At 46.7% G+C, this 27,868-nt stretch overlaps 1 protein-coding gene across 1 annotated transcript in view; it reads left to right on the forward strand.

Annotated features, from left to right (window-relative positions):
- Window positions 1-638: 638 nt before the first annotated feature.
- The window catches only part of NFATC2 (nuclear factor of activated T cells 2), a 59,949-nt gene continuing 32,719 nt past the window's right edge, over window positions 639-27,868 (forward strand). Inside the window, exons 1-3 of the mRNA XM_059827415.1 lie at window positions 639-789; window positions 9,192-10,218; window positions 11,588-11,756. Of these exons, the coding sequence (XP_059683398.1) occupies window positions 639-789; window positions 9,192-10,218; window positions 11,588-11,756 (1,347 nt within the window). The remainder of the gene's footprint in view (window positions 790-9,191; window positions 10,219-11,587; window positions 11,757-27,868) is intronic.

Genomic DNA, 27,868 nt, shown 5'->3' on the forward strand with positions numbered 1-27,868 from the left:
GGGCTGGAGACCCTGGAAACCTCAACAGAAAGGGGCCTGCCTGCTGGGGAGGAGGCGGCTCTGGGCCAGACAGCAAGTCCTGCCCAACCTAGGGTAACAGGGCAGGGGCGGCTCAGCGAGCGGGGGCTGAACGGGGTTTCTGGAGGCTCCCATCCCTGTGCAAGGCCATTACTTCCCTCCTGCCCTGGCCCTCTCCTCCGCTCTCCCACCAGGGCCGCTGCCCGCATCCCCCCCGCAGGGACTCGCCTCTCCCCCGCGGCGGGGCCGGGGCCGGTGCGGTGCGGTGCGGCCCGGGCCGGGCTCCTCCTCCCCGGGGGCGGCCCCGGCGGCAGGTGGCTGCTCGGGAGCAGGAAGCTGCCACCGCTCGTCGCACCGATCCCCCTCGTGTGCCGCCGCCGGCGCTCGCCGCCCGCCCCCCCCGCCGTCGGGGCAGCCGCGCCCGCCCCAGCGACCCCCGGGAGTTCTTTTTGCCTGTTTTCCCCCCTCTTTTTTCCTCCCTCAACTCCTCTCCACTCCACTTGGAAGGATACCGACAGGTTTCGCGGCGGTTATCGCACTTCGGGCTCCTGCCGGCAGCCGGCCAGCCCCGGGCGAGCCCCCCCCCCCGCCCCGCCGCTGCCAGGCGGGCTCTGGCCGCGATGAGCGCCGCCGCCCAGGCTGCGGAGCCCGACCCGCAGGAGGGGGGCCCCGCGCATGGCCCCGGCCCCGGCCCGGCCCGGGAGGGCAGCCCGCAGGAGGAGTTTGACTTCTCCATCCTCTTCGACTACGACTACCTGAAGCCGATCGAAGGTTGGTGAGGAGCCGCCGCAGGAGGAGCCGGTGCCGCGCCCCGACGGGGCCGCCTCTGCCGGACGAGCGGCGCCGGGGGCCGGGCCGGGCGCTGCCTGCGCCCTCCGGCAGCCCCTCGGAGGGCGGTGGAGACCCGGGGTGCTGCCGGGCCCCCGCCCTGCCCGGGGTCAGCCCCGCCGCGGCCCCCCGCTGGGTCTGCAGCCGGGCATGTGCGCCGGTGGGAGTGCCCGGGACCGGCGTGGCGGTGGATGCCGGGCGGTGTGCTGCTTGAGGGGCTGTGCTCAGGGCTGGGCTTTGGGGTTTTGCGGTGCTGCTTTAGCCAGCGGGCGCTTGCGAACGGCCACTGTCAGTGGCGGCAAGTGGCGTGGTCCCCATCAGGTGATGGAGTACCTGAAAGCGGCCGTGGGACCTTCCTGTTCCTTAGGAGGTTGCGCAGCCGGCTGTGAGAGCGCGCCTGTGAGAGGCGAAGCAGCGGAGCTCAGCTCGGTTGTTCTCCTTGTGACTGCCATCATCATGGTAGAGGGTGTGCTGGAAACTCAGAAAGGCAGCTTGAGCACAGGGTGTAGGATCCCCGAGGAGTTAGTTACCTGCGATGAGTCTGACCGTCCTGCTTGGATGGCAAGGAGCTGAGGAGATCTGGTTTCCAGTTTGGGTCCAAACACCATCAGCTTAAGTTAAAATAAAAACAAAAAAAGAGAAAGATTTGCAGACTGCTCTCCCACTTCTCTGAGTTTATGCAAGTCTGTGATACTAAAAGCACTGTGACAAGTGTTCCCTGACTTTCTAAATGGTAACTCTATCTGTTGATGATACTAAAAAGCAATACTTCCTATGCCATAAAATACAGATTTGTGTAAACCAGACAAAGCTAAAAGAGACAGGACCCAGAGGAAAGAATTGCTGGGATATTGTTTCTAAGATGCATTCGTTTTGATTCTGCACAGCTGAGAGGTGGCATTTCTCCAGGGCATATGAAGAAAGAGATGTTGTGTTCCTAGGGGATGGTGCAGGAGGAGACCTACTAGGCCTGAATTGTGGTATCATTAGTGAAATGGAGAGTTGTTACTGAGTTTTATTCTTTCTCTACTTGTTTAAATAGACAGATGTGCACCGGCATCAAAGCTGAGTGAGGATGGTTAATGTCATCATATGTACAAAGCTGAATTTTCTTTCAAGGTTTAATTTAGATCAAACCATGCTAAAATAGATCTACAGTGGGGGGAGGTCAGTGATTTTAATGAAAATACATTAAATCTCAGTGAAAGCTTCAGATGCTGGGGTTTTTTTTCACATCTTGATAGTAGAGACTACTGCTGTGAAGCCTCAAGTGGGAAGTTCCACAGATATCATAGTACGTAGGTGGGGGTTAGAAAGTTTAATCTTCAAACTGCATAAATGCAGAGCAGTGTATGCTTGTAGTAGAAGTAACTTCCTTCTTGAGCCAGCTTTCTCCACATTCGAATGACTAGAAACCATAATTAGTAGTAATTTTGTTTGTTCCAAAGATGGAAATCATTAGCATAAAAAAAAAAAGATCACAACCATATATACGAGTATTGTAATCTGGAGAATATTCTCTCTCGCTTTGAAAAGGCACCAGCTAGAGTCTGTAAGCAATCCAGTATACATCCGTGACCTTTAATGTACAAAAGATTAAAGCGTGTTTACACGAGAACAGAAAATGTTCAAATTTCGAGAAAGGGCTTTATCCACATGCCGGTGGTAAATGATGCTCGTTGTTCATGTGCGATTCTGGCCTCGTCTGAACTGCAGTTGGGAAAACAAGTCCTTTTCAGTGGGGGATTCAAAATGGAACCAAAACCATAGGAGTGTCTGTGGATCCCAGCACTGGTTCCTACATTCAAAGCCCATTTAAAGAGGCTCTGGTTTCCTCACAGTCTGGCCTGCTCCACCCACCGCTCACGACAAGTCCTGTAATAACAAATCTCTGTAAACATGCTAAAAGTGATTTAAAAAAAAAAATAAATTTTTTTTAGGGAAAAAATGTAAATTTGGGGCTTTAGGAATGGATTGGGATGAAAGTTCATTTCTGATAAACAATTTTTTAAAAGGCTGGGATTTGACAGTATCCACCTAAGCTTGTGTTTTAAAAGTAGGATCTATATCACAACTTGTTGCCATGGAAATGCCAGAAATAACCTTCCTGAAAGCGGTTGGCATTCAGTAATGCTTATGTGTGCCTGAGACAACAGGAACATGGACTGCTGTAAAAGCAACAGGGGAAAACAGGGTAAATAAAAATCCTACAGTCAATATTATTAATATTAGATATTCCTCTCTAAGCCAACCATTTCCAAAAGCAGGAGTGCTGTACAAAGTGCCATTTTTCCATGTGCCTTTTACCCTTACTTGCCAGACTTTAATTAGCTATCTTCTTCTCAGCATTTGCAAACCAGAAACATCTGCCTTCAGCAGGCTGAACTCAGAGATGCGCCCAGGCGAACAGGCCTTGGGAAGTTTGGGCAAAGCGGGTATCCTGCGCTCTTAGGTTGAAACTGTGATTTCACTTGGGCATTGAAGATGTTTTCTGTCTCCTTTTAAAAAAATGTGTTAGAAGTGTTCCCTTGAGAGATACACGTGGAGGTATTGCTAGTGGTATCCTGAGTTTTAGCTTATTTCAGACTTGAAAGGTGCTGAATATCCGTGTTTCTTAGTGGGGAAGATTGACAGAAAGTCAATGAGCATTTGAACTAGGACTCTCAGATGAGTAAGTTCTGATAACTGCTTTGTGTATTATTCCATAATACCTGTTGTTGGCCACTAAGAGAGACAAACTACTGAAAAGCCGGACAACTGCTCTGCGTCAGCAGCTCACTTCATGTATTTTTATTCTGTGTTCACTGTGCGATGATCCACTGATAGTTAAAGCTGCCACATAATTTTTAATATTTGAGGTTAACCCTTCTGAGAACTGATCCTCTGAGGGGTGTTTTGAAACTTAAAATCCCAACAAGCCCCACCTTTAGATAAGATTCCAGGCAAAATCCTGCTCTAAGACAACAGGTGAGAATGCAAATGGGAAAGTGTTTTCTCGTAGGCTTAAGCCTTTGCTGCAGCTCAGCAGACTCTTGCATTGCATCTGGTGATGTGAATCTACAAGGTCTATGTATGTGTAATACAGACAGGGGAAGCAGAGAGCATCTATAAATATTAATATTCCCCTAAATGCTTGTTTGTATGTTGACAGGCTCCCAAGGACATTGCCATGTCTTGTAGGTGTCAAGCCCTGTATCATTTGCCTCGTTCCTTCTTTTTCTCCGCAGTACAAAGCTATTAAAAGCAAAAAAAAAAAAGAAAATGCTTGCAGCTCAGTCCTGGTGACTGGCTCAGTAACACAGGAGGCAGTGTTCAGCGGCAGCCCTGCAGTAAAGAAACAAATAGGCACATGTAACAGAGAATACCAGATTTCACTCAGGAAACCAACTTTCACTTTGAGCTTCCAAGCAGCAAGTGTAAATAACAGACAACTCGGCTTTTGAAAAATGCAAAAAAGCTCCGGACTGGCCCCTTCAAATGACAATAAGCAAAGTAATTAAAAAAAATTTGGACTCTTTACTTATGCAAATAAGGAACGCTGTTTAAATCCCAGGAGCTGCCCTGCAGCGAACACTTGTGAGGTCAAAACCAAACTTCTCCCCCTGCCTTCCCTTGGCTCCCTTGTCTTGCACGTGTCTATCTTTAGCTTTTCCTAGATGATGGTTTGTATAAACCCATCATGGAATGCAGTTGCTCGGGTGATCTGTTATTCCCTAATTTCATGCTAATTGGCAAGGTCACGTTTGGCTGACTGAACAGCTTTGAAGTTCCTGCCTTGTTTCAAACCCAGCGGCGGGTGGGCTCTTGCAAAGCCGTGAGCGCACACACTGGTGTGCGTCCCCTCCGGCTTGGGAAACCTCTGGAGCCCAGCAGGTCCTGGTGTGGGTTTTCCTTTCTGCCTTTCAGAGGTGTGTGAAAAGGAGTTTTTTGAATCAAGGGTTAAGCCCTGGGAAACTTAAATCCCTTGATCTGTTTCACCTGTGTTTTAACTCTTCTAGCTGATCAGTGCTAAGGGCAGTCCTGAAGGGACCCACCTGGGAGGCTGCCCAGGTCCTGAGCCCGGCTGCAGGAGCTGGTTTGCTGTTTATTTACAACACGGGGATGCAGAGCCCTGCTTCCATTCCCTACTGTGGGATGGCCTTGTGAACTAGTAACTGGGTGAAGGCTGTGGAAGAAAGGGAATAAGAGCTGGCAGCTGGAGGCAGTTCGGGCAGGATCCCAGGGGGCTGGGAGGTAGGACTCCCTCCTCGTGAGGCTTGGGTGACGCAGGGGAGTAGGCTGTTTGCTGACTGAGAACATGACGAGGTGCCAGTGTTGTCTGGGTGTGAAGCTCGCTTTCTTTTAACCCCCTTTCAAACAAGAAGGATCTTTTGGTAGTGAATCAGAGGGTGATTCAGCAGCGAAATTTCAGGCTGGGAAATGCCTGAGTGAAGGGAGGTGGGGAAGCACTGTAACTGCACGTGCAGGGGGGTGTCAGAGGAGCTGTGCTGAAGCTGCTGTGCTGCTCACCGAGATGTCCATCAGAAGAGCAGAGGAGAGGACAGTCCTTTGCAGGAGTATTTCTGTGTTCTGGGATGCAATATGCAGGGACAGATGAACCCCTGAAGGTGGCACAACCTTGGGTGCAAAGGTGTACCTCTGGGGCACCTGCACAAAGGTTTCAAAGCTGCTTCAGTTCTTGAAAAACACCTTTGCTAGGCTGATCTGTCACGTAATTATTCTCTCCTAAGGGGGTGCAATGGCCTCTTGTCTCCTTGGGGAGCCCAGCTGGAGGGCGGCAGGGCTGCTTCCTGCCGTCCCCAGCGTGGCAGAGGGCCAGCAGTGTGAGCTTCGCTGTCCTCAGCTGCTGCCACCCTAACCAAGCTCACCTTGGCAGCTCAGGGAGAAGCATGGGTATTGCTGGGGCCGTCTGCCTGGAGCCATTCCCGTGCCCTGGGCTGCTCCACGTTCCCACTGGTCTCTGCAAATGCAGTGAGAAAGCAGCTGGGCTGCCGGGGAGCAACCTCTCCCTGTCCCTCGCTGCCCCTCTCGGAGGGAGGAGCGTGGCATTGTTTACAAACCCAAACTCCTGTGGTGCTTGCCGGGGGAAGCTGGGATGTTGGCTCCGGTCTGCCCCTTCCTCAAGCAGATTCCAAACCCCAACCTGCCTGTTGGCCAAGTTGGCCGGGAGTGGGTCAGCCAGTCCTACTGAAGCGAAATGCAGAAATTCTCTTGATTTTGATGGAAAAGCCCTTTACTCCCGGAGATCTGCACTCTCTGCTTTACCCAACCGCCCCTTTTCCCTCCCCGGTAAGGTCAGAGCCTCGTGTTGTAGCATCACCGGCATTTCTGTGGCGACGGTCCCTGACGTCACAGGCGTGGGCAATAGCACCAGGGACAGTGATTTCATTGTACCTCTGAAGTTATGCAGGGCTGGGACTCAGGAGATCGCCCCAAACCCCCCGAGCCCCAGGTCCTGAGGAAGCCGAGCCGATGAGTCAGGGCCAGCAGCCTCTCCCCTGCCCCAGACGCAGCCTCCGCCTCTGGGCATCTCTGCCTGGCACGGTTCCCCCGGCACTCTTCAAAAGAGCCGAGGTTTTCTCGTCTGCAGTCTTGCCCACATTCTTGTGCTGCTGCCTGCTTTATTGATAATTTGCCGTGTGGGGGAAACTAAATATTTTTGCTCTACAGAAGGCTGTGGGTGTAGTCTGCTTGGCAAAGGGCGCCTGCCTCGCTCAGGGCCTGGGAGCGATCCCGGTTTGCACGGCCCGTAAAGCACTGCAGAGGAGTGCTCTGCGGGAGTGCTGTATGGAGGCAAGGGCATGCTGCAGCTTGTTGTTGTGCGTAAACATTGTTATTAATATCTGGAACGTGGATCCTCTCCGAGGGTGAATGCCAAGGATGAAACTGCTTGTTTAAACACAATATTTCAGAGAAAAGCAAGGAAAACTTGGGTTACGTAAAGCCCAATTTTTAGTAGGCAGAAAGTGTGGGTGGTGGTGAGTGTTTGTTATTCAGAAGACTTTAAAAGTTACACGTTCACATACAAATATATGTTTGCTTTCCCCATACCCCGCAACACAAACCTATACATGCCAGCTTTGCTGCTCAACATGTGTTGTGAGGAGTTGTAATTTTTTACCTGGTGTCTATCTGGCACAGATAATGCGGTTTAATGTGTACGGTGGGGGCAGCTCTCCCTGTAGGTGCGTTGAATGGGGAACTGAAATGGTCGCTGTTCCTTGATGTGAAGCTGTTCAGCCTGCAGAGCTGTCCTGCAATTGCTGATCACTGTACGAATCCTGCCTCAAGTCCTGGCGTCAAGCCTTGCTCTGCTTGCTGCCGATTTTGCTCTCTTGCATCAATTTAAATGGGAGTGATTCTTCTGAAAGCGGTGGGAGTGATGTGTTGTGTGACTGCGGAGGGGTGTGTTGCTCTGTCGAGTCCAAAGGAGTGACGAGTTTTATTCAAAGTGAATCGTAGCATCAATATCTAGGCTCGATGCGTCAGAGTTTGAGTGATCTGAATGACACACTAATCCTGTGAATGCCAAAGCTCTGATATCTGAGATCAACGATGCTAAAAATATGTTCGGCTCCAAATTCAGTTACTCGTTGCTGTTTTCCCATCCCCAAAACAGCTCTGTGCTAGGATTAAAAGCCAGAGGGAACCTTAAGAAATCTGCAAGCTGGACTCTCCCAGTCGTCTCCCATCCCGTCACATAGGCTTTCTGTGTGCTGGTTTGTTTGGTTGGCTGGTCGGGGTTTCCCACTAAGCATGAGGGCTCAGCAGTTCCTGGTACATTTTTTTCTTTTTGTGGAAGGTTGTGCAAAACGTTGAGCGCAAAAAGTGGCAGTCAAAAATCAGTGGAGGATTTTGCTTTCACACTAATAAGTGTTTAAAACTGAAAATGAACAGAAACCCCTGAAATCACAATCTCACTGCGTGTAAAAGTTTCACTACGATCATTTGCTACTTTTGCAGAAAGCGCAGCCAGCTCCTACCTGGCTTTATGTGCATTATTATTTGCTTATGGGAAATGCTGCCTCGTGTAGTGTAGGAGTTGGAGAAAATGGTGGAACAGTTATTTAAATATTTAAATGAAACCCTTTTCGCCTATGACACAAACTGATCTGTGCCCAAGGGTGAGCAGATAGTGCTAATTAATCTCAAACTGTGGAGCTGTTTCAGGTATTTCCTGCTGGATACACTGAAATCTTTAAAAACATGTGAAAATCCTGGTAATATTTTCCATGCTGTTGGGTAGTGACAACTATTATTCAGCTCCCAGGCTGGGGAAGCTGCAGGAGCTGAGGTATGTTGAGGGGTCTGTCCTGGGGATACTTGGCACGACTCGGCTCTCTCGGGTGCCGCTGGCATTAAGCACCCGACGGGGTGCTGGGACAAGACCAGAACTGGGCTCAGCCATGCTGGTGGGAATTCTACATTGCCTAGAAGCATCCCCGTACTCTGGAACCTGGGGACGGTTTGCAAGACTGAGAATCTCTGAAAATTGAGGATTTTTGTGCTGGAAGAGAGGGTTGCACTGAACACTTACCTGTTATTGTGTATTTTATAATCCATCTCTGGCCAAAATGTTCCTTGAGCCGAAATTGGAAAGTGATTGCCTGTAAACGTGGGGCTGGATCCTTTCTATCTCACTCTTTCTTTTCTAAGAAATATCTGTGGCTGTGTTTTCTGATCACCTGGTGCTTTCTCGTGTGAAACCCGTCACCAAAACTTGGTGACATGATACGGAGCCAAACAAATCATCACACAGAACTGACTTTTTAATTTAAGAGCTTGAGCTCAGCTTTGGTTTCATGAAGCCTTTTCTGGCTGGACTTTGCTGTGTGAGAAAGGTTTTTCTCCCTTCACCAAAAGCTGGGCCTCAACCTTTTGGTTTTACGTAGACCTATTTGGAAGTGGTTTTGTGACGTGATGGTCTCAGTCCAGCTCCTGGTTGACAAAAGCTGACCAAAGTCACAACACCCCAATTGGCACTAAGGGGTGTGTTTGGCAGAAAGAGTAGGAAGGCCAGCACTGAAATGGGCAGAGAAGCCGGCCGGTCGCCGACCCTTCCGTGTGATCCCTCTAGCTCAGGGCTCAGGTAGAGGGAGCCCGGCCGGGTGGTGTGGAGGTGTTTGCAGCGCATCTGTCCATGCTGCATCTGCTCTGAGCACTTGAGCTTCCCTGGCTGTTAATCCAGTACTTTTCACAAGCATTAATTGCACTTAAAAAGAATTAAACAAATATTTACCTAATATCAGATCACAACCAGTTTATAAATATGCACTTTTTTAATCCATGATTGCTCAGCTTTTGTAATAATATTTATAGTCTTAAAGAGACCCTTCTTTTTCCAGAAGAACCGACTCCACATAAAACCAACAGCCCACCCTCTGGAGTTACATACGCTCATGATGTCTTGGACTGTGGCCTCAAGCCATGCCCTCTGCCTTTTTCTAGCCTTTCTGCAGATCCCATGGGCAGATATGGACAGCCAGATAGCATAGGGACAACACCTACACACCCTGCCAACGCTGCAGGGGCCTCTGCTCCGAGCCCTAGGATTGAAATTACTCCATATCATGAACTGATTCATACAGGGGGTCCCTTCCGCAGCAGAAACACAGATGTTCTTTTGGTAGAACATCAGTCAAACACAGCTACCACTAGCCCAAGGGTTACCCTGCCTGTCCCTGGCTTTGAGGGCTACAGAGAACCACTGTGTTTGAGCCCAGCTAGTAGCGGCTCCTCTGCAAGTTTCATTTCAGAGACAAATGTATCTCCTTGCACATCACCATGTGTTTCACCAAATAATGGTCCTAGTGATGACCTTTGTCCACAGTTTCAAAACATCCATACTCATTATTCTCCTAGAACCTCTCCAATAATGTCACCACGAACAAGCATCACGGAGGAAACCTGCTTGGGACGACATTCACCATCACCCTGTCCCAACTCAAGGTCTTCATCACCCGGTGCAAAACGGAGGTACTCTTGCACTGAGCTCTACAGTACTCAGCTGCCTTCCACTTCTCCACGACAGTCAAGGACCCCCTCTCCACAATCTTCTCCTCGCATCCCCTTGAGAGAAGACAACTCTTCAGTTACTTACACGCAGTTGCCCAGCGCTTCTCTTTCCATGGATGCTATGAACAGCCTTCCTACGGATCCTTCCTGTGGCGTTCCCACGAAAATTTGGAAAACCAGCCCTGATCCTTCATCAATGCCTTCCCACAAAAACAGCATTCCATGCCACGTCTTTCAGACTGTTGACTTCCACGGGCCTTGTGAGCAGGAGGACAGGAGAAACTCAGCCCCGGAATCAATTTTGTTGGTACCTCCATCCTGGACAAAGCAACTGGTGCCTGCAATACCTATCTGCAAGTATGTAATGCTTCTTGTGGTTGTGTGTTTTCTCAGGGCATGATGTCCTTGGTCATGCATGATGATCTCTAGGGAGTGTTTCCTTGGGCAGATCCTGCTGCAGACCAGAGCTTAGTGCTCAGGGACAGCACTGGTTAATGGGAGCCTGATCTATTACGATTTTGAGAGATGAAAAAAAATCTGTGTTTGGAAGAAACATCATCAAAGTGGTTCATTGATAGCACAGATATGGAAAATTCAATTTTCCAAATTATTTGTCTAAAAAGCAGATTGCAAACAGCCTTTGACAAAGGCTAAATAAACACTCTCGTCCCATCCTGCTGCTTTTAAAGAAAATGGTTTGATTGCTTTTCTAAATTCAGGGAATGTCTCGCTTACAAATTTCCATCAAGGATGAAAATATTTTAAATATTTCCTGATTCAAAATAGAGCACACTGCTCCAAGTCAGACTGAGCATTCGGTCAACCCCAAGTGCCTTATTGTTGGTTGTTAATTTGTTAATTGTCATTTAACCCAAATCTCAGCCGTTGGCACTACCCTCATCAACTCCCTCCATTGTCTGGCGCTGGCAGCACCCGGCGGCACGCAGGTCTGGACCCTGAGCGTTGCACATCTGCCAGGACAGAGGTTGCCAAATGTGTGACTCCACTTGCAGTCACCGCTGGCACCCTGTCAGCCCTGCCATCCCGCTCGGCAGCAAGGTTGTCCCCACGCTGACATTATCCCGTGCTGCTCCTGATCTCCTAAACACCAATTGCGAGTGACTTCCCTTGGCTTGTTCGATCAGTCCTGGCAGCAGTTTGTACTAACAAAGTCAGAGTTGTTTAAAATCCAGTGCAGGCTCTAGTTGCGCTTTTCAATGTCTTCATTTCGTGTGATAAACTCTCGTTATTTTGGTAACAGGAGAATTAGTATCAGGTAAGAATATTTAGCATTTTATTAGTGTGCATTTTATTATTTATGGAAATCATAAGTATTGTTAGTTATGCAACTGGTAAGAAATGGCAAATGGAGTTAATATTTCACAATACATGTTCTATGATCAAAGTTTAAGACTCCCAGCAAAAGCTAGATAAAAGAGGGGTATCTTTAAAAAAATATAACTGCTACAGATGTTTCTGTTTAAGAAATAGAAATATTCTTTTCTATTTCCTTCTGCAAGGAGATGGGCCCTCAGAAATTACTGTTTTCGTCCTGAATTTCAGCAAAGTTTGTAATTAAACATGAGCAGGACAGCATTTTCTCATTGAAATTAATAGCAGACTTGTAAATGAGAGCCCCCGGTGGGGTACTTGGAGGAAGAAGGAGTCAGGGCTTTGAGCAATAAGTGCTAAAGACTTTCAGCTGGTGTGATCTCTGTCTACCCAGTTTGCCTGTCCAGTCGCTCCCGCCCCTCGAGTGGCCGCTCTCCAGCCAGTCTGGCTCCTACGAGCTGCGGATCGAGGTACAGCCGAAGCCCCACCACCGGGCGCACTATGAGACGGAGGGAAGCCGAGGGGCCGTCAAGGCGCCGACCGGAGGCCACCCCGTCGTCCAGGTAAGGGGCTGGAGAACAACTCCGCAGAGGAAAAGTGGGGGGCGAGTTCATTGTTGAAAGTCTTGCTGGGGGCTGACCCTGAAAGAGGAGGACTGTGTGAACCTGGGTGTGCTTTTAGATGTTGTGCTGGTTTTGGCTGGGATATGCACAGATGTGCATAAAGTGTCTGAAGTTGAACTGTGCTGAAGTCCTAGACATTCGTAAAGTTGGTTTGGATTAGCTTGTGAAAGCTCAGAAACATAGGCAAAATATTTGCCACTTTTTCTGGGCTATATGTTAAACCTCCTGTGACCCAGCTCTGTCGTGAGATGTCCAGCTGTCCTGAATTCCAGCTGAGCCCGTTTTATCTTGAGAACAGCCTCACCTGTGTCAGCTAGGGCTTTTTGTGACGTTCAAAATGTACAGGCGTCAAGCCTGGCTTTCAAACGCAGCGTAGCTTGGTGACCTACCCAACTCAGATTTAAAATAACTAGCAGGTCATGCTAGATCTGCAGTGCCACGTCCTCTGGCCAGCAGTGAGCGAGGGTTTTGGAGCCGTGCTCCCCCGGGTTCCCGCAGAGCAAGTCCCTGTGGCAGAGCTGCTGCCTGTGTCTCTGGCTGTATCTAACCTCAGCTCCTCTCCGCTACATGACTGCTACACATTCGCGCGAGGTTTAAAGAAAGGCAAAGCAACCTTCATTAACCTGGATGGGAGCTGGATTCGGAAGGTATGGATGTTAAACTGGAGTTTCCCCAGAGTTAACAGCTGCCTTTTGCTAGAAATGGCTTTCATGCATTTGCTTTTTCCTGAGCAATTTTACTCCTTTTTTTCCTGTCCTCTGGTTGTGTGGTAGAACTTCTAATTTTAAGCCCATTTAAATTTAGGTCAGAGAATTTCACCTGTGTGTATTCAGGCACTCAGTACATCCATTTCAATCTAGTGCCTGGTTTATATGTAACTTGCTGACTCCATATCCCCCCTCGCAAGCAGTTCTGCTTGTCATCCGTGGTAACGCTCCCTTCTTTTTGTCCTGGGTGTACACCACCCTGGGGAAACCTGTACTAGCTGTAGTAGCCGTGTGATAAGGGGACAGCAGGGCAAGATAATTACATAGCAGTGGGGGTGATTTAAAGAAAAAGTTTGGCCTCTATAAAGCTGTAGATATAGAGAGGACATGTTTATCAGCTTTGTAATTATACAGAGAAAGGGTGAATGAGTTTAGGCAGGAGCTCCCTTGTGATTTGGGCTGGTGTCACTACAGAAGCAACTTTTTATATTTTGAGGTATCATTTCTGTTGCTCTAAAGAGTGCAGGTCTGGTCCTAGCTATGTTTGTGAGATGGGAGGTCACCCCGCTGAAATCAGTGAACGAAATCCAAGCTGACAGTGATGGAGGCAAGAAAATTTGGCCCTTTGCTGACCTGGCAGGTGGATGAGCTGAACCCTTATTCTGTTGTGGAGGGTGAAGGGCTTTTCTTCACCTTTCAAAGGGTAATGTAAAATAATGGCTGAGTAGCTGCACTGGAGGCATTCGGGGCCACGTCAGTCTTTTCACTCATTTCCTCCTCGTTTCAGCCAGTGCCGTTCAGGAAGGAAAGCCAGGCTCTTCGTCGGGGTTGCGAGGTGTCAGGGCGATATTGCTGGTAATGATGTATGGCGACTGTACAGATCAGCCACAGCTACAACTTTCACTAAGTGAAGTCGGGGTGCATCCTACAGATGTTCCTGTCACAGTCAGGACTTGCTATGGCAAGCGTGAACCAGGAAAATGTTGAAATTTATGCTTAATTTTAAGCATGGGATCAATACCGCTAATTTCACTGGGTTGATTTGTGCTTAACTTCAAACATATGTTAGATATTCCCCTGCAGGCTCACCCCCTTTTAAAATCAAGCCATAAATTGTTAAATCAATGAATTTGTTTACTTCGGTTGAGCTGGACTTACATGTATGGACTGGATATTTGAGTAAAGGGTGCAGGATAATAATAAATAGCAATCACATTTGACATAACTTAATATATGCAATCTTTTTAGTTTATGAATCTGACAAATTCATAGCGTGCTGTGGTGTGTTTGAAGCTACATGGATGTATGAACTATAAGGCCAATCAGCACTTGCTCTTTTCTCAGTTTGCTTACAAATATAGTATCATTTACCTTCCCAAGATATTCCTATCAACCGGATGTTTATTGCAATGAAGGAGTTTCTCGTGACATGGGGAAATACAAGTGCTTTATTTCCTTCCTGTAATCAGTATCAGTCAAAGAGGGATTTATATTTTCTGTTGGAGACAGGAACTGGTATTCCTAGTTTTATCATAATTTGCTATCAAGCTTAAGGATCTGAAATTATAAATTCAAAGATCCATGTTAGTTTCCTGAGCAGATGTGCCTTTGCACAGCTGTGCCTGCATATGGGGAAAAAATGGACAGTTTCTTTACGAAGGTTTCTTATAAACCTGGAAGTATTTGTTGGATTTCTGTTCACTTTAACATAACAAGGTGCATATGGGTGCAGAGCAATGAGATAGTTGCACCTGTATGGTTTATGGCGTCTGACACTCGGGAAGGCTAGTAAAATGCAAAGCTTTCATGTCATAAGTTATTTGGCTTCAAGGTTGTTTTTTCTTTTTCCCCTCAGTGCATTTTAACTTTCGTGTTCTTGTCAGATGCAAACAGTACAGAAAGAGAGAAAATTAAACAGGAGAGATTTTTAAAAAGGTAGATGCTGTGTTGAGGAAAGTTTATATGAGAGAAAGGCAGCTGGCTGCAAGGACATTAAATTAAATTAGTTTTCAACAGGTTCTATCTGTGTTCAGCCCCAGAGCAGGAATGGCAGTGTTGACCCGGGGGTGACAGGGCTGGGGTTTTCCTGGCGCTGGGGACCCACAGCACTTTTCAAATGACAGACTGGAACACGCCGCCCTGGGGGTTTTTCTGGAGCACTAGGACCTCTCCATAGCAACTTTTTTGAATCCACTGCCTTGTCTCAAACACTCGGACTTAAATACTGAGAAACCAAGCTGGCCCTGAGTGGGAGTGGCCCTCAAAGCGGTGGGATTTATACTGAGACTGAATGTCCCATTCATGTCCCATACCTTTTACAACCACTTTTGATAGACTGGTGTTCCACTATTTTGATTATCTTTTCTAAAACATAACATGGTTTTAATTTTTTTTTTTCTGCATTTTCTAATTTTCCACTGAATTAACCCTCCACGTGACTAATTATCCAGCTGAACCTTCTGGAGGAAGAGGTGTTGGCTTTTTTTTGCAGCATGGTGTTGGCCTGCAATATTAATTTTTTGAAAACTGCGTTTTGCATGCAAGTTTCTTCTTTCGGGCTCTCTGAAGCTACAGACCAGCAGATCTCATATCCTCCAGGCCTTATCTTGTGGTTTATCTTTCTGATGCTGCTTCCTCTTCTTCACGTGTCTAGCCCCGAGAGTTTGTGCACAAGACTCTGCACCAGTTGTGTGCTCCAAGTATGGCAGGAGAAGAGTCTGGTTAATCAAAACCTCTGGCTAGATGGGCCACATGGAAGAGAGCATTTACTTTGTTTGCCTGGGGGAGGAAGAGAGAAGCCATGCATGCCATGTAATGTTCACGCCATCTAACTTCAGAGACCATCTAGAGTCACATGGAGAAGCGTAGGCTCCCAATTTAGGTGTCCTGAGTCACTCTTGAGAGGAAATTGCAGCTTGCTATTAACTATAGAGAAACTCGGGCTTCTATTTTAGGGATGTAAGTTAAATGCCAGCCTGAGTATCCCCTAGATGTTAAGTTGCTGAGAACAGCGAGGAAATTCTGCGTAGCAAGGACAAAGCTGAAGTTTGCCCGCACCTACCATCTTGCAGGTCCACCTGGTCACTGAGACCGCAGAGGAGGGGTAGGCATGGTTGGTTTCCAACTTTTTTTCACCAAAGTTGAGGGACAGCTGCTTGTTGTACCCAACTGCTCCAGTCAAGGCTCTGGAAGAGACTGTCCATTAGGAAAGGCAGTGACTGCTCCCATGCAAAGAGCTTATGGGTGTGATTGGGATAGAGGTGACAATCCAAACCTAGCTCTGTCCAAGTTCACCCCGCGGCAGCACGCCCTGCCCAGAGGGGTAAAAATCTCCATCTTTGCATGCTTTTAGGCAAATATCTGCTAGGAAGGACATGTATATATTTGAATTCTTCTTGGGACAGGAGAGATGAACTAGGTGATTCTTTGAGATCTCTCCCAGCATTGCTTTCAATAATCCTTCTAGGAACTCCCACCTCTTAGAGGAAATTACAGTTTTTGGGTTGTTGGCATTGCTCACTAGCCTGTTGTCAAGGGGAAACAGGGCATGTGGTACGGCTTGAGTAGCACTGGATGCTGGCATAGGTGTCTTTCACCTCCTGCCCACAGTGGCAATAAGAACTTCTCTGCTTCAGGAAGAGACAGATTTTCAGTTCTTTAGCAAAGGTTGTTCTGTCTTTAAACTGTTTAAGGCAGTGATGGGAAGGAAAGGCCTTTTCAGTGGCAGAGGTTGAGTTTGGATGAGCTTCACCCCATGATCAAGCAGAGTCTATGATCTCTTAAAAGCTATGAAAATATTATTTTGAAGATATTCATTAAACTTAGTGGTTCTGGTTTTGTCCTACTGTTTTGCATGAAACCAGATTCTTTTTTTTTTTCAAGATGGAAATGATATTTCACACTATTGTGTGATATTTCAGGGAGTTGTAAGCAAAACCCTTGTCCTTCCTTCAAGGCAAGTGGAAGGGACAGGAAAAGCTTTTAGGGAAGATGAGCAGTTGATTTATGTAAATGATTGTCCACATACTCTGGATAGATGATGTGTACTTGTTTCATCAGAAGTGGTTGCAGCCCATGGGTATAAATGAGACAAACACATTTCACATCATAATCTTCCCACATTCTGAAGTCCTCTGGCGTCCTTGGAGGTAATTGGTGCTAGATAAATGGGTGATTTACTGCTGCATTCACCTCATATAATTGAGACCAGTGACACAGCGCATCAATTTCAGATGTGCATCTGCCATGGACTGTAGAGAGGCCAAGGTATATTATTTTGTTAAAAATCTGATTATGAGAACTCAGCTAAGTTTTGGGGTCAAAGAGTAAACATAAGTCTTTTTCCTTCTGTTGTGTTTTTTTTTTTTTTCTTATAATTTCTATTCTTTTCCCCAAGCACCTGTGTGTTTTGGACTTACCTTGCTGTAAACAATCCTTGGGGAACCTAGTTTTTTACATGGCCCTTCAGCACAGTATTTTGTAGTCATTTTCTCAAAGGAGTGTGCCTAACTCTGGCATTTTGGGGTTTTTTATTGCCATCTTAGCAAATCCTTCCCCTGATGTATTGCTTCTCTAACTTACCTTTACAAAAGGCTCAAATACTTCTGAATGAAAACCAGCCCATAAGTAATCAGTAACTCACTTGCATGTCTCACTTTATTCCTCTCACTTCCACTGCATTATTAACTCAGTTCTTCATCCACAAACCTGCTTTTTTTCCACTGCTTGTGTCAGATAATCGAATCCGTTCAGCACAACCCAAGGTTGCAGCGTTCGAAAGCAGCTGAGGACATTGGTCACTCAGGCCCCACTTTTCCAAGGCAGCACCTTGCCCAGAGCATCAGTGGTCCCTGCCTTGGGCGGGGGTTAAGACTCACTTTTCAGCCAGAAAGTTTGCACCTTCCTGCAGCCGGAGGTTTCGGATGCTCGGGCAGATGGGCACAGAACTGGCTGAGCCTGCGTCCGAGGCGAGCATTGCTCAGGACCTTTGCAGAGAGCAGTCTGGGTGGCTGGAGTGGCTGGCGGGGCCGCTGCCTCTCGCCTTTAGGTAACAGCTCGGCGGTTCGGTCACTTCCCCAGGAAGCGGGAGCCCAGCGCTCGGGCCCTCCTCCGCCGGCGGGGCTCAGCCCGCGGTTCGCACAGGCTCCCAACCACCGCGCACTGATGGGTGGCAGCTCCCTCTGCCCACGCCAGAGCCGTGGTCCCCTGCAGCCGGGAAGACAGCATCCCTGCGACCTGCCTTGGCTGCTGCTGAGTTCTGGGGTCTTTGTTTAGCCAAGCGTGGTGGGTTAAAATGAGTAACAGGGCTGGGAGAGAGGAGGGAATAGTTCCTTCAAGTCAGAGCATCAGAGACTCCTCCTTCCTCATCTCTTGCCGCAGCAGGAGGGGGAGATACCTCAAGTGGACTGAGACTTCAGTCCCTGCCTGCTGCTGCTGTCCTAAAATCACCAGGGAGGTTCACAGGGTACCCCCGACCCGTCATAGTTTGCGCTGCATGCCTGTGTGTGCTGGTCTCCTCCTCGCTTCTCCTCTTCAATGCAGGAAAGCTGTACGGAGAGGGGCTCCTGTTCAGCACAGCCGACCCAGCTTTCCCCCGGGTTTTAATTTTTAAAATTTGGGTGACTTTCACTGCCTTTTTTTTTTTTTTTAATTAAAAAGAAGCTGGAATGGTAGAGTTGTTAATGGAGCACACAGGAGCTGCTTTACAATAACAAACGTTCGTTCCACTTTCCTTTTATATTTGAATTTTGCCGTATGTGTTTTCTTGTGGTTTCTAAGTCAAAGGAGACATTGTTTTCTAGCCTAGGCTTCCCATGGGGCCCTGGCTTTTAACTGTGTGTGACTTCCAACACTCAACTAATTCCTTTGCGTATTAGCGAGACCAGAACCTTTGATGGAAACTGAAAACCAAATCACAGCTTGATACCGTGATTCACACTCTCACAAGCAGGCCTGCCCGGGAAGGTTTACTGTTGAGGGCACATCGGAGGAGTTGAGTTTGTTGTTTTCTGCCTATCTTCCCAACTCCCCCTGTTCAGCGAAGGGGAAGTCCGAGGTGCGGGATGAAGCCCTGTGTGTTTGCCCTTCTGTGGGCAGGCTGTGCTGGAGTCGTGCTGTGCCACATCTTTGTATCGTTCTCGTGGCCTCGCTTCCCTTTTCTAGCGAGCGGGAGCCTCGCGCAGGCTCCCGTTGGCTTTTGGCTCTTGCAGGGATTTCTGCCCCCAACTCAAGAACAGCGTGTGGCAGACCGACTGCAGGCTTCACGCCTGATTTACCTGCAGGACTACGGGGCTTGTTTGCACAACTGTGATGATTGTAGGTGCCTCTTCAGCTTTGAGCTGTTGGGTTGCGGCTGTATTTACTGTGGTTACATGTGCTATTGCAGGGATAGGTGTGCAATTCTGAACATGCAGATTTTGGATACATCCTTCAAAATGAATATCCCATTGAATGTAAGGGTAGGTCAGTCAGTACTCCTCACACTACACTGCTAGCGTACTGGTAGCGTGGCTGTACCTTGAGAGCTATCTATCTGAAAGCTCAGTGGAGCCACTGAGGAAATGAAATTGCTAGATAAATCAAAAATAGTGTAAGAAAACATGGATGAGCCTGAAATTTGCTTTTGTTTAGATGCGAGACTGGACTGAAAAACAGGGAATATCAAATATGATAGCTAATAAACCAATATTAGAGGAAGAGCTGACCTGTATGCTTTCTCTAACTAATGCAAGAAGAGAACTGCTGGGTAACCATGAGGATAATTAGCTACTGGGAGAATTTAACCAGAGATAAGTTACATCCTCTGTTTCTTAAAGTCTTCAAACTGGGTCTGCATCCCCCTTGTGTGAAAGGGATGCTGTCACCCAGGTGTTATGGCTGAGTGAGTGCAGCTCACCCCTAAGAGAAGGACAGGCAGGATCACTTTGTGGTACAGTTGGGGTGCAGCTGGGGTGCAGAGGTGCTGGGCAGATGATCAGTGAGCCATGTACCTCGAAGGAGCTGGGGGATTCTCCCATGGGCCAACCTGCTTTGAGTTAGAGATGAATGAAAAATTCTCATTGAAACTTTTGAGCCCAGTTCAAAATACATTGCTTTTGATGGAAAGTAATTTTGGCAGAAGTGAGGAGAAGGAGAGTATACCAACCTGTTTGAGTGTGATGCCTGTGAGATGCAGGCAGCCTGGGTTATTCCTTGGATTAGGAATATGCCTGGATTAGGCATATGCAAGATTTAGGCTACTCTTTCATGTATGATCTCCCTGCAGGACTGTACATGGGGGAGTCAGTGCACAGTAAACCAGAGTTCAAATTTATGGCTGTTTGCCATGAATGTGTACACTTCCAGTGCAGCAGTAACGCCTACATAACTCATCCTCTTCAGGGCGCGCTCAAGTGTCAGCAGGCGAAGTTCGTGCAGGGTGGATAGTGTCCTGTAAACTCACATCTGAGCTCTCTGTTCAGAGGCTTCACCATCCAGCTAAGCCTCTAGTTCCTCCCTTCCTCCCTCATGACCAGTGTCTATTGAATTGGAAGAGCCTTGCGCCAAGCGAGGACTCGCACCTGGGTCTCCCGCGTCTGGGGGGAGCCTCGTGCTCGCCGGGCTCATGGCTTTTCGGGGGGAAAGGGACCGGACTCCTCCTGCCTGCTGCTGCTCGGTGAAAATTTTCTAGGGTCTCTGTTTCATTCTGAAACAACTGTTGAAAGCTGATGCTTCCAGCAGACCTGAGTTATTCTCTCTCTGAGCATGCCTCGTGTTGTGGGTTTCAGCATAAGAAAGAACTTGGTGAGGAGAGAGGCTCCTGGGGCTTGCTTTTATTTCTTCTTTTTTTTTTTTCTTTCTTTTTTTTTTTGTTTTGTTTTCCAAAAATGCTTTTTGGCCAAGATCCTTTCCAAAATCTGGCTGACACTTAGTCAAATAGCCAGTGCCTGAGCAAAGGCCACGGTATGGTTCCTGGACCCCAAACCTGCCTTGCAGGAGGCCTGGCACTAAGCCCTGGCAGAGGGCTCAGCTCTGGGGATTTGGTTCAATGCAGTCAAATCAATCATCTCGGGCTGAATTGAGTAACTCCAAGATGCTCTTGCTGCTACTGCTGTCCCATCTTCCCCCTTCTGAGCATGGTTGCTTTCAAGCTTTGTGCCACATCTCAGTTGCACAGCGTGATGCTCCCAGGAGCGCACCTGAAGCATCACTGCCTCACCTCCCTGCTGGGAAGGATGACCTGACTGTGGCAGAGCGAGCTGCAAAGTTAGGTGATAAGACAGCAGCTCTGCTTGCCACCTCCTCAGGGAAACTGAGGCACAGAGAGGAAACAACTTGCTTACGCTGCAATGTAAGGTCAGTGTCAGGACGGTCAGGAACAAAACCCCCCACTGCTTTCTCCTAAGAGCTGCTGTCTCTGTCCCAGACCTGTATTTTAACCCCATGTGAAAGCAGAAATCCCAGTTAGACACTGGGAGTCTGGTTGTCATTTACTGTAAGGAGCAGCAGAGCAAATGAGATTCAGTCCTTGGAATTTTGACAAAATTGTCACCAAAATAAGAAACACTTAAAATTGTATATAATAAAAACTCATCATTTAGCAGGATCAGATGTTCAAAGGATTATCTTTGGAGGCCTTTTTAGACTGTTTCGGTAAGGAGCAAAAAGAGCTGAGGCAGAGATTTCCTTCTGGTTTGCGTTCTTTTACTATGTCCCAAGTACATTAAATTGAACAAAAGCGTGTGACAAGATTCAATTTTGTTGCTGAATGTCAGCTCTAACTGAAGCAGGCAGGCAAGCCGCTACACGATACGGTGCCTGGATGAGGTCTTTGTCTTAATTACTGACAGCTATTGATATGCCACTCTCCCTGAGACAATACAGTGAAATTTTCCATCTTGATAGCACTGTTGTTGAGTAAAGACCCCGCAAAAAGTCCTTGAAATTGTTGCAGTCAAAGGGTATTAATGATGAGAATTAATGATCAATCCAAGATGCAAAGTTGCTTCCACCAGAAAGGGAGCTGAATAGGCGTGACAGAAAGGCTGTGCCAAGCAGGGGCTATTCTGACAAGCACATCTTCCTCTTGTCCGCTGCGGAGTGTCCGAAAACGCTTGCTGGCATGGAAAACAGCCTTGGGGCTGATGAAGAGTCTGAGCAGGGGAACAGTTTGTGGTGCCAAAAGCTTTGAGAGATAGCTTTAACTCCACAGCCTCTCGCTATTTCTAGAGGAAGGTGGGCGTTGGGTGAACTGGGGCTTCATCCTAGGGCAGCCGGTGCCCCAACCGCGTGCCGCTCCTGGCGAGCCTTTCAGTGCTTTCTTATCTTCTTGTGTACAGCAGGAAAAGGGAAGCAGTAGGAGGAAGCGATTTCTCACGCGGCTTTGTATTTGCTTCTAATTGAATGTTGCCAGTCGAGCTCTGTTTTCCCACTTTTCACTACCGGCCGGGGACGGTCTATCTGAATCACCCCGGCGCTGTTCTCAAAGCTGGCCACACACATGCACACCCTGTTCGGGAGGAAGCTCGAGGGACTTCCATGGGGAGATAGCAAGTAATATGCAGCGGTTAATGGACGAAGCCTCATGTTACAGTAAGCTGAAACAAGCAAGAGAGCTGATTACTTTCTAGCAAATAAAATCACCAAGACTAGTGAATTCATCCCTGATTTTATACTTTCCTTCTGGCAGTAGCTTGCGTTGTCTAGACAGGAAGATGTGTGCAATCAGTTTTAAAGATGCAGCTTTATACCTCCCAGGGGAGAAAGACCTAAATTCCTGACAAGCAAAACTCTGTTGGGATGAATGGAAAACAAATTATTCTCTTCTACTCTCTAAGGCAATCGGTGTCTGTATCACACAGGGCAATGTTCTAGTTGGGACTCTTCAAAGGTGTCTGTAAGATTTGCAGATGCTCCTGCTTTTGTCTCGCAAAGCCCATCACTGTTTGCATGCAGACTTTCACATGTCTAGAAATCTAGAAATCCCCTAAGAAATTTGGCTCTGAAACCTGTCAATTAAAAAGGCAAAGGCAGAAGGTTGCAATACTAGTGGAAACCGAGGTGCTGTGGCCGGCGAGTAGTGTTACCGCACATTTGTGCCATTTGCAGAATGAGGTCGGCAACCCCTGCAGCAAGGCAGAGCACGGCGGGATGGGGACCTCGGGTTTCTCATTGCACTTTGGCTGCTTGTCCCCTGTGGGACCCAGCAAATCACTGCACCTCTCTGCCCTGGCTTCCCCATTTAAGAATAAAAAAGTTTTCATACTTATCTCCTGGGAATCGTCCTTCTTCTTGCTAATAATATGTCTATATATAATATAATAATATTTAAACTCAAGTAAATGTGCTGAAGATTCAAAGATCTAAATTCCAAAGGCTTCACTAAATTCCCTCTGTATATGCATATGTTGTAGCTATAGGTGATCACCTACAGAGTCTTTAAGGAATTTGCCTTTCTTTCTGACTCTGCTGTCAATTTACCACTTGGTTACCAGAGAACATAACTAAGCAGTGCTGCAGGCTTCGGTTGTGCAAAGAGATTTGCTATTCATGCAGCACAGCAAAGGTGAACTTGGGTTTTTAAATCCCCGCAGCCAGAGGCAATGCCAACTGCGCGGATGCAGGGTTTGGTTCATCTGAACACTGGGGTAGGGACTTTCAGTGCTTGTGTGTTTGGAGCTGGGGTCTCAGGTTGTAAGAAAACCTGAGTTTTTAAATAGCGCAGGGAAAAAACCCCTGTGTTGTTTCATATGCCTAATGTGTGGTCTCAATGGCTGCGGTTGCCAGTGCTGTCACAGGAATTGTGTTCAGGTGGGTAACGGAGCTGCTGATACACAGCAGCTAAAGGCACATCTGCTCATTTTTTGCATGCGGGATTACACACATACCTTTCTGAAAATGGCACTTAAATACCCCCTTCTCCCAAATTTGACTCATATTGATCCACGGATGGAGTGCAGAATGAATGAATTTTATTTATGCAGAGGTGAGCCGATGATTTTAATCATGCCACACATTTCCATTTTGTTTAGAAACCCAATCATAGCAGCAAACCAAACAAGAAAAGTCTCCTTGTTTTCTGAATGATGTTATTTGTTTATCTGCCAAAGTGCTTTGCATTTCCTCAGGTCACAGACCAGCCCATGTCTGGCTATGTTAATATTATAAGAGTTAGGCAGAAGCAAAGTTTAAGAAAAATCTTTCAACTGAAAGAAATAGGATCTTAAAATCCCAAAATAGAGTATGGAAAGGTACACATCATGTCTGGCTTCTCCTTCCCCTTGTGGCAAATGTGACTCAAAGGAGTTGGGTTTTTTCCAGCTCGATCTGTATACAGTTTGGGGGAGTTTTATTGTGAATAGGTCACCTTATAATACACAAAAATATTTCCTCCCAGAGTCCTGTATTCATAAATCTTTCTTGATTCTCACTCTCTTGAAACTGAAATCCAGATGATTTCGTTTCCTTCGCGGAAAGAAGAGTGAAAAAGAATAAGGGAACACCTTGGTGTGGGGCTGGTCCTCTGTTCTCCTCTCTACTGGAACTCCCATTGCAGGGCTTTGTGCCCCCCCCTCGGGCAGCTGCGGGGTGAGCTGCCGTCTCCCTTCCCGTGGGATGAGCAGACAAGTAGGACTGAAAAACTGAGGCTTTTGAGCGGCTTGGTTGTTGCTAAGGGAGGAAAAAATGAATTTCAAAGTTATTATTTAAAAAATGTTTTAAGCCTTCACTACTCTGTAGGGTTCTTTAAGGGTCACTTTTGCTCCTTCTTTCCTACGCCAAAGAAAAGATCAGTGTTATGGTTAAATACTAAAGCAGCTGCCTAGCATAGTGGCAGTGAGTGTTTATTGAAAGTAACAGTCTCTCCTAGTTCAGTTTTGAGGAGAGGCATATATCTGAAACATAGCTTTAATGTGTTCTTTCATTCTAGCTCACAATGAATTTTTCTATGTAAAAATACAGCACAAAATATTAACTCATTTCTGTCCCTGCAAAGTAGGGTTAGCATCACTGTTCCCCTGCTACAAGTAAACAGAGAGGTTATATGACATGACTGAAGCTATGGAGTAAATTGATGGCAGAGCTGGGTGTAAAACTCTGCTTTTAAAGTTAATGGAGCATTTCTGTGGGCTGTCCAACTTTTGTTCCTAAGTCATCCTGATGTTCTTAGCAAGTGAAAGGTAGATGGAAATGCTTACGGTAAATGATCACCTATATTATCCTTTAAAATGTAATCAATTAACTCAAGATAAGGACACCCCCTTTTAAACAGGGTTACTTGACTCTTTTACATATATTTTTCTCTTTGTAATTGCATTTTATAATGCTACTCTGATTTTACAGTGATGTAATCCTAAAGCATTGCCGTAATGCCATAAATTACAAAATACTTACGTTACTTTCTTCCACTGATCAAACAATTGATTTAAAATCTGGTCTTGTAGAGGACCAGAAGGCCTTTTACTATGTGTTTTATACCCCCTCGTCCAGCAGATGACACAAACATTGCCGTACAAACGGGCAATCAATTCCTCTCCTTTCTAAGTACGTATACATTTATACAGACACACACCCAGACATACATATTATTAGAAGACCGTGAATAGTTTTGCCTTGGGAACTCATTCTAGATGTGAGCAAACACCACTTAAAATTACTTTTAAAGGTGGTCAGTATTACAAACTGTGTACGTGGCCAGTTCTGTTACAGCTGCTACTGACTGTGCTCACTGGAGGCAAATTTTCTTTTGTAATTTATTATCTGTTTTCCTCCATCCCATTTTTCCACCTATAACTCTGGGATTTTTGTTCTGCCTAGACAGAGAGCAGAGCGAGAGATGCTTTGCTGTCGCTGTAATAACTGTTCCAGTCCAAATGATCCTCTCGTCATCTTAGCTGGATCCACAAAGAATTACTCTGTCAGGCATGACAATAAACATGCTCAGTACTTAAAAACTACTCCTCTCTTCTCCCTCTCCCCTTGTAAAGACAAGATGGCTTTTGGTCATACAGTGGCTTTTCACTGAAGGCCAGGAAATCTTGCATTTTGAAAGTACCATACTTGGGATGAGTTTCAGTACGCTTCCCAGAGGACCTGGGCTTAATGGGCCTCCGTGGATAAATGGGGGATGATTCCTACATTCATGCCTGTTCCCAGTAGATCTATCATTTTGACCTCTGTCGCCTTTAATCTTCTATGCACTCTATACATTTCTAAACCTCCCCATGACTGCCATCATATTTATCACATTCTTGGCAACGCTGCTTCTCTAATACCAACCCTTGTGCATGAAGTCCAGCTCCACTCCTCCTCCACCTCGCTCCCAGAGCCAACTGGCATGTTTGCACAAAGCCTCGTACCCCATTTTCCTTCCTCGCAATCTCCCAAAGCGCTTATGCGAGTGAGCTATCGTAGGTGTCTGAGCTGCGGCTGGGCTGGATTTGGTAATTCTGTCTTGCACAACCCCTACTTAAGGCCCGATGACTTCAATGGAGCTATTCATGTAAGTGGAGGCTGCAAATTCGGGCCCTTGGGTTGTAAGGTCTCTGGGGCATAGACCCTGTCTTTGTATGCCTTGCAAATATGTGCTAGATGAGTAATGATAGCTCAGAAGAGTGAGTGTCGCTTTACATTTGCCATACTGGAGGAAGGTTGCCAGGATTGCATTGATGCTGCATGTGGTCCCCTTCCAGGGGGGAATTAATCCTTCTATGCAAAGATACCTCCTGCTGACTGGTGAAAAGAAAAAAGAAAAAAAAATGGTTTGGCCATGAATACCATTAGCTTAATCTTCCTTTTCTCTGATCTTCCAGTACTATTTGCTTTGTATGGCTTCATCAAGGTTTTGTATGTGGACAGAATAATTGAAAACAAATTTAGCATGTCTCAGGCCATAAAGTTCCCTTTCAGCTAGATCGCTGGCTATGCGGTAGATAAATGTCTGGTTTTCATTTTTGGTTATGTGAGAAATTTAGAATGGTTTGATTTGTAATTTTGATTGTTAATAAAGAAGGAGAAATTTCCTCGTCTCCTGGCCTATGGAGGCATTCTGGCTTTCTTGCTTCTCTTGCAGCAAATGCTGTTTATAAAAATGTTATTTAGTACAGAAGAATCTGTTTACGTCCTTGAAGCCTAGAGGCCCCAGTCTCTAAGGTCAACTAAGACCACCTTTTGCCAGGTACTGTACAGTTACAGACCAAAAATGCCATCTCTACCTGTACAGGTAGTATTTTAATGCAATGCAAGAGGAATGGCTGAAGGTGAACCAACAGCTGGGGGAAGGACGAGTTTCGAAGAACAGTGAATTGATGCTGGTCCACAGAAGTGATTTCAGGAGAACAAGACCATATTTCCTTTTAAGACTATTTAAGAATTCTGCAGACAGGGAGATTTGTAGGGTGGAGATGTAGATATTAAAAGGGAACATCCTCCTCGGGGGAAGAAGCTGCTGGGCAGAAAATGCAATGCTGTGAGTGTTTAAGAAGGTGATGCTGGTGTTTCGGAAGTTTGGGAATAGGTGTTGATAACTGGGTAGAAAATGAGAGTTGAGAGGGCAAAGAGAAGAGCAGAGCTTTGAAGACGAAGGCAGGCAGCTTATGTCTGGTATGAGGGAGACAGGGGAAGCTGGAGAGATGTGAAGCTCAGGGTGACTAGAGCAAAGGGAGAGGTTGGAAGGACAATCCTGCCAAGGATGTGAGCTGGGGCAAGACTGCACGTGCCAAGGCCAGAGAAAGGGATGTGGCAGGGATCATTAATTTCTGAAATGTTTATACATAATTTAAAATTTCAGTTCTCAAAATTGCAGACACGTTCGCTAGATACTTCCTGTTTAGGGAGGAAAACCCTTTTTTTTTTTTTTTTTAACTGCAGTTGAAGTAGGAATCACAAGCTGAGCTGAGGCAAAGTCATTTTACTGAATATAAGGCTGGACAGAAACTAGGGTTTGCAAGTTGGACGTCACATAGGGACTGATTTAAAGCCCCCTATGTCAATGGTCATCTCCCATTAGCTTTGATAAATTCTGGAGAAGGTGCATATGGGAGTACCATGTATATACCACATATATAAATGCAAGCGAGCGACTTTCTTCTGTCCTGACTGTGTTTCCTGCTGATGGGAAGCAGGAATCACTGCCCAGGGCTGCAGGTGTGAGGAGTCAACTCCGCTTTGCAGCTTTATCCACCCCACAGAGAAAAATAATTTGAACCTCATTTAGGAATCAGTCACTGCAAATTAAACAAGTGTACTCAAAAATATATCTTTTGAGGGGATTTATAAATCTGTTTTGGAGACAATCAACAAATTTCTGGTAATGGAGAACTTGTCTGGAATTTTTTCTTCTTGACATATTCTTCTTTCCTTCTTGACATA

This window comes from Gavia stellata, chromosome 20 (assembly GCF_030936135.1).
Source record: "Gavia stellata isolate bGavSte3 chromosome 20, bGavSte3.hap2, whole genome shotgun sequence".
NCBI lineage: Eukaryota > Metazoa > Chordata > Aves > Gaviiformes > Gaviidae > Gavia > Gavia stellata.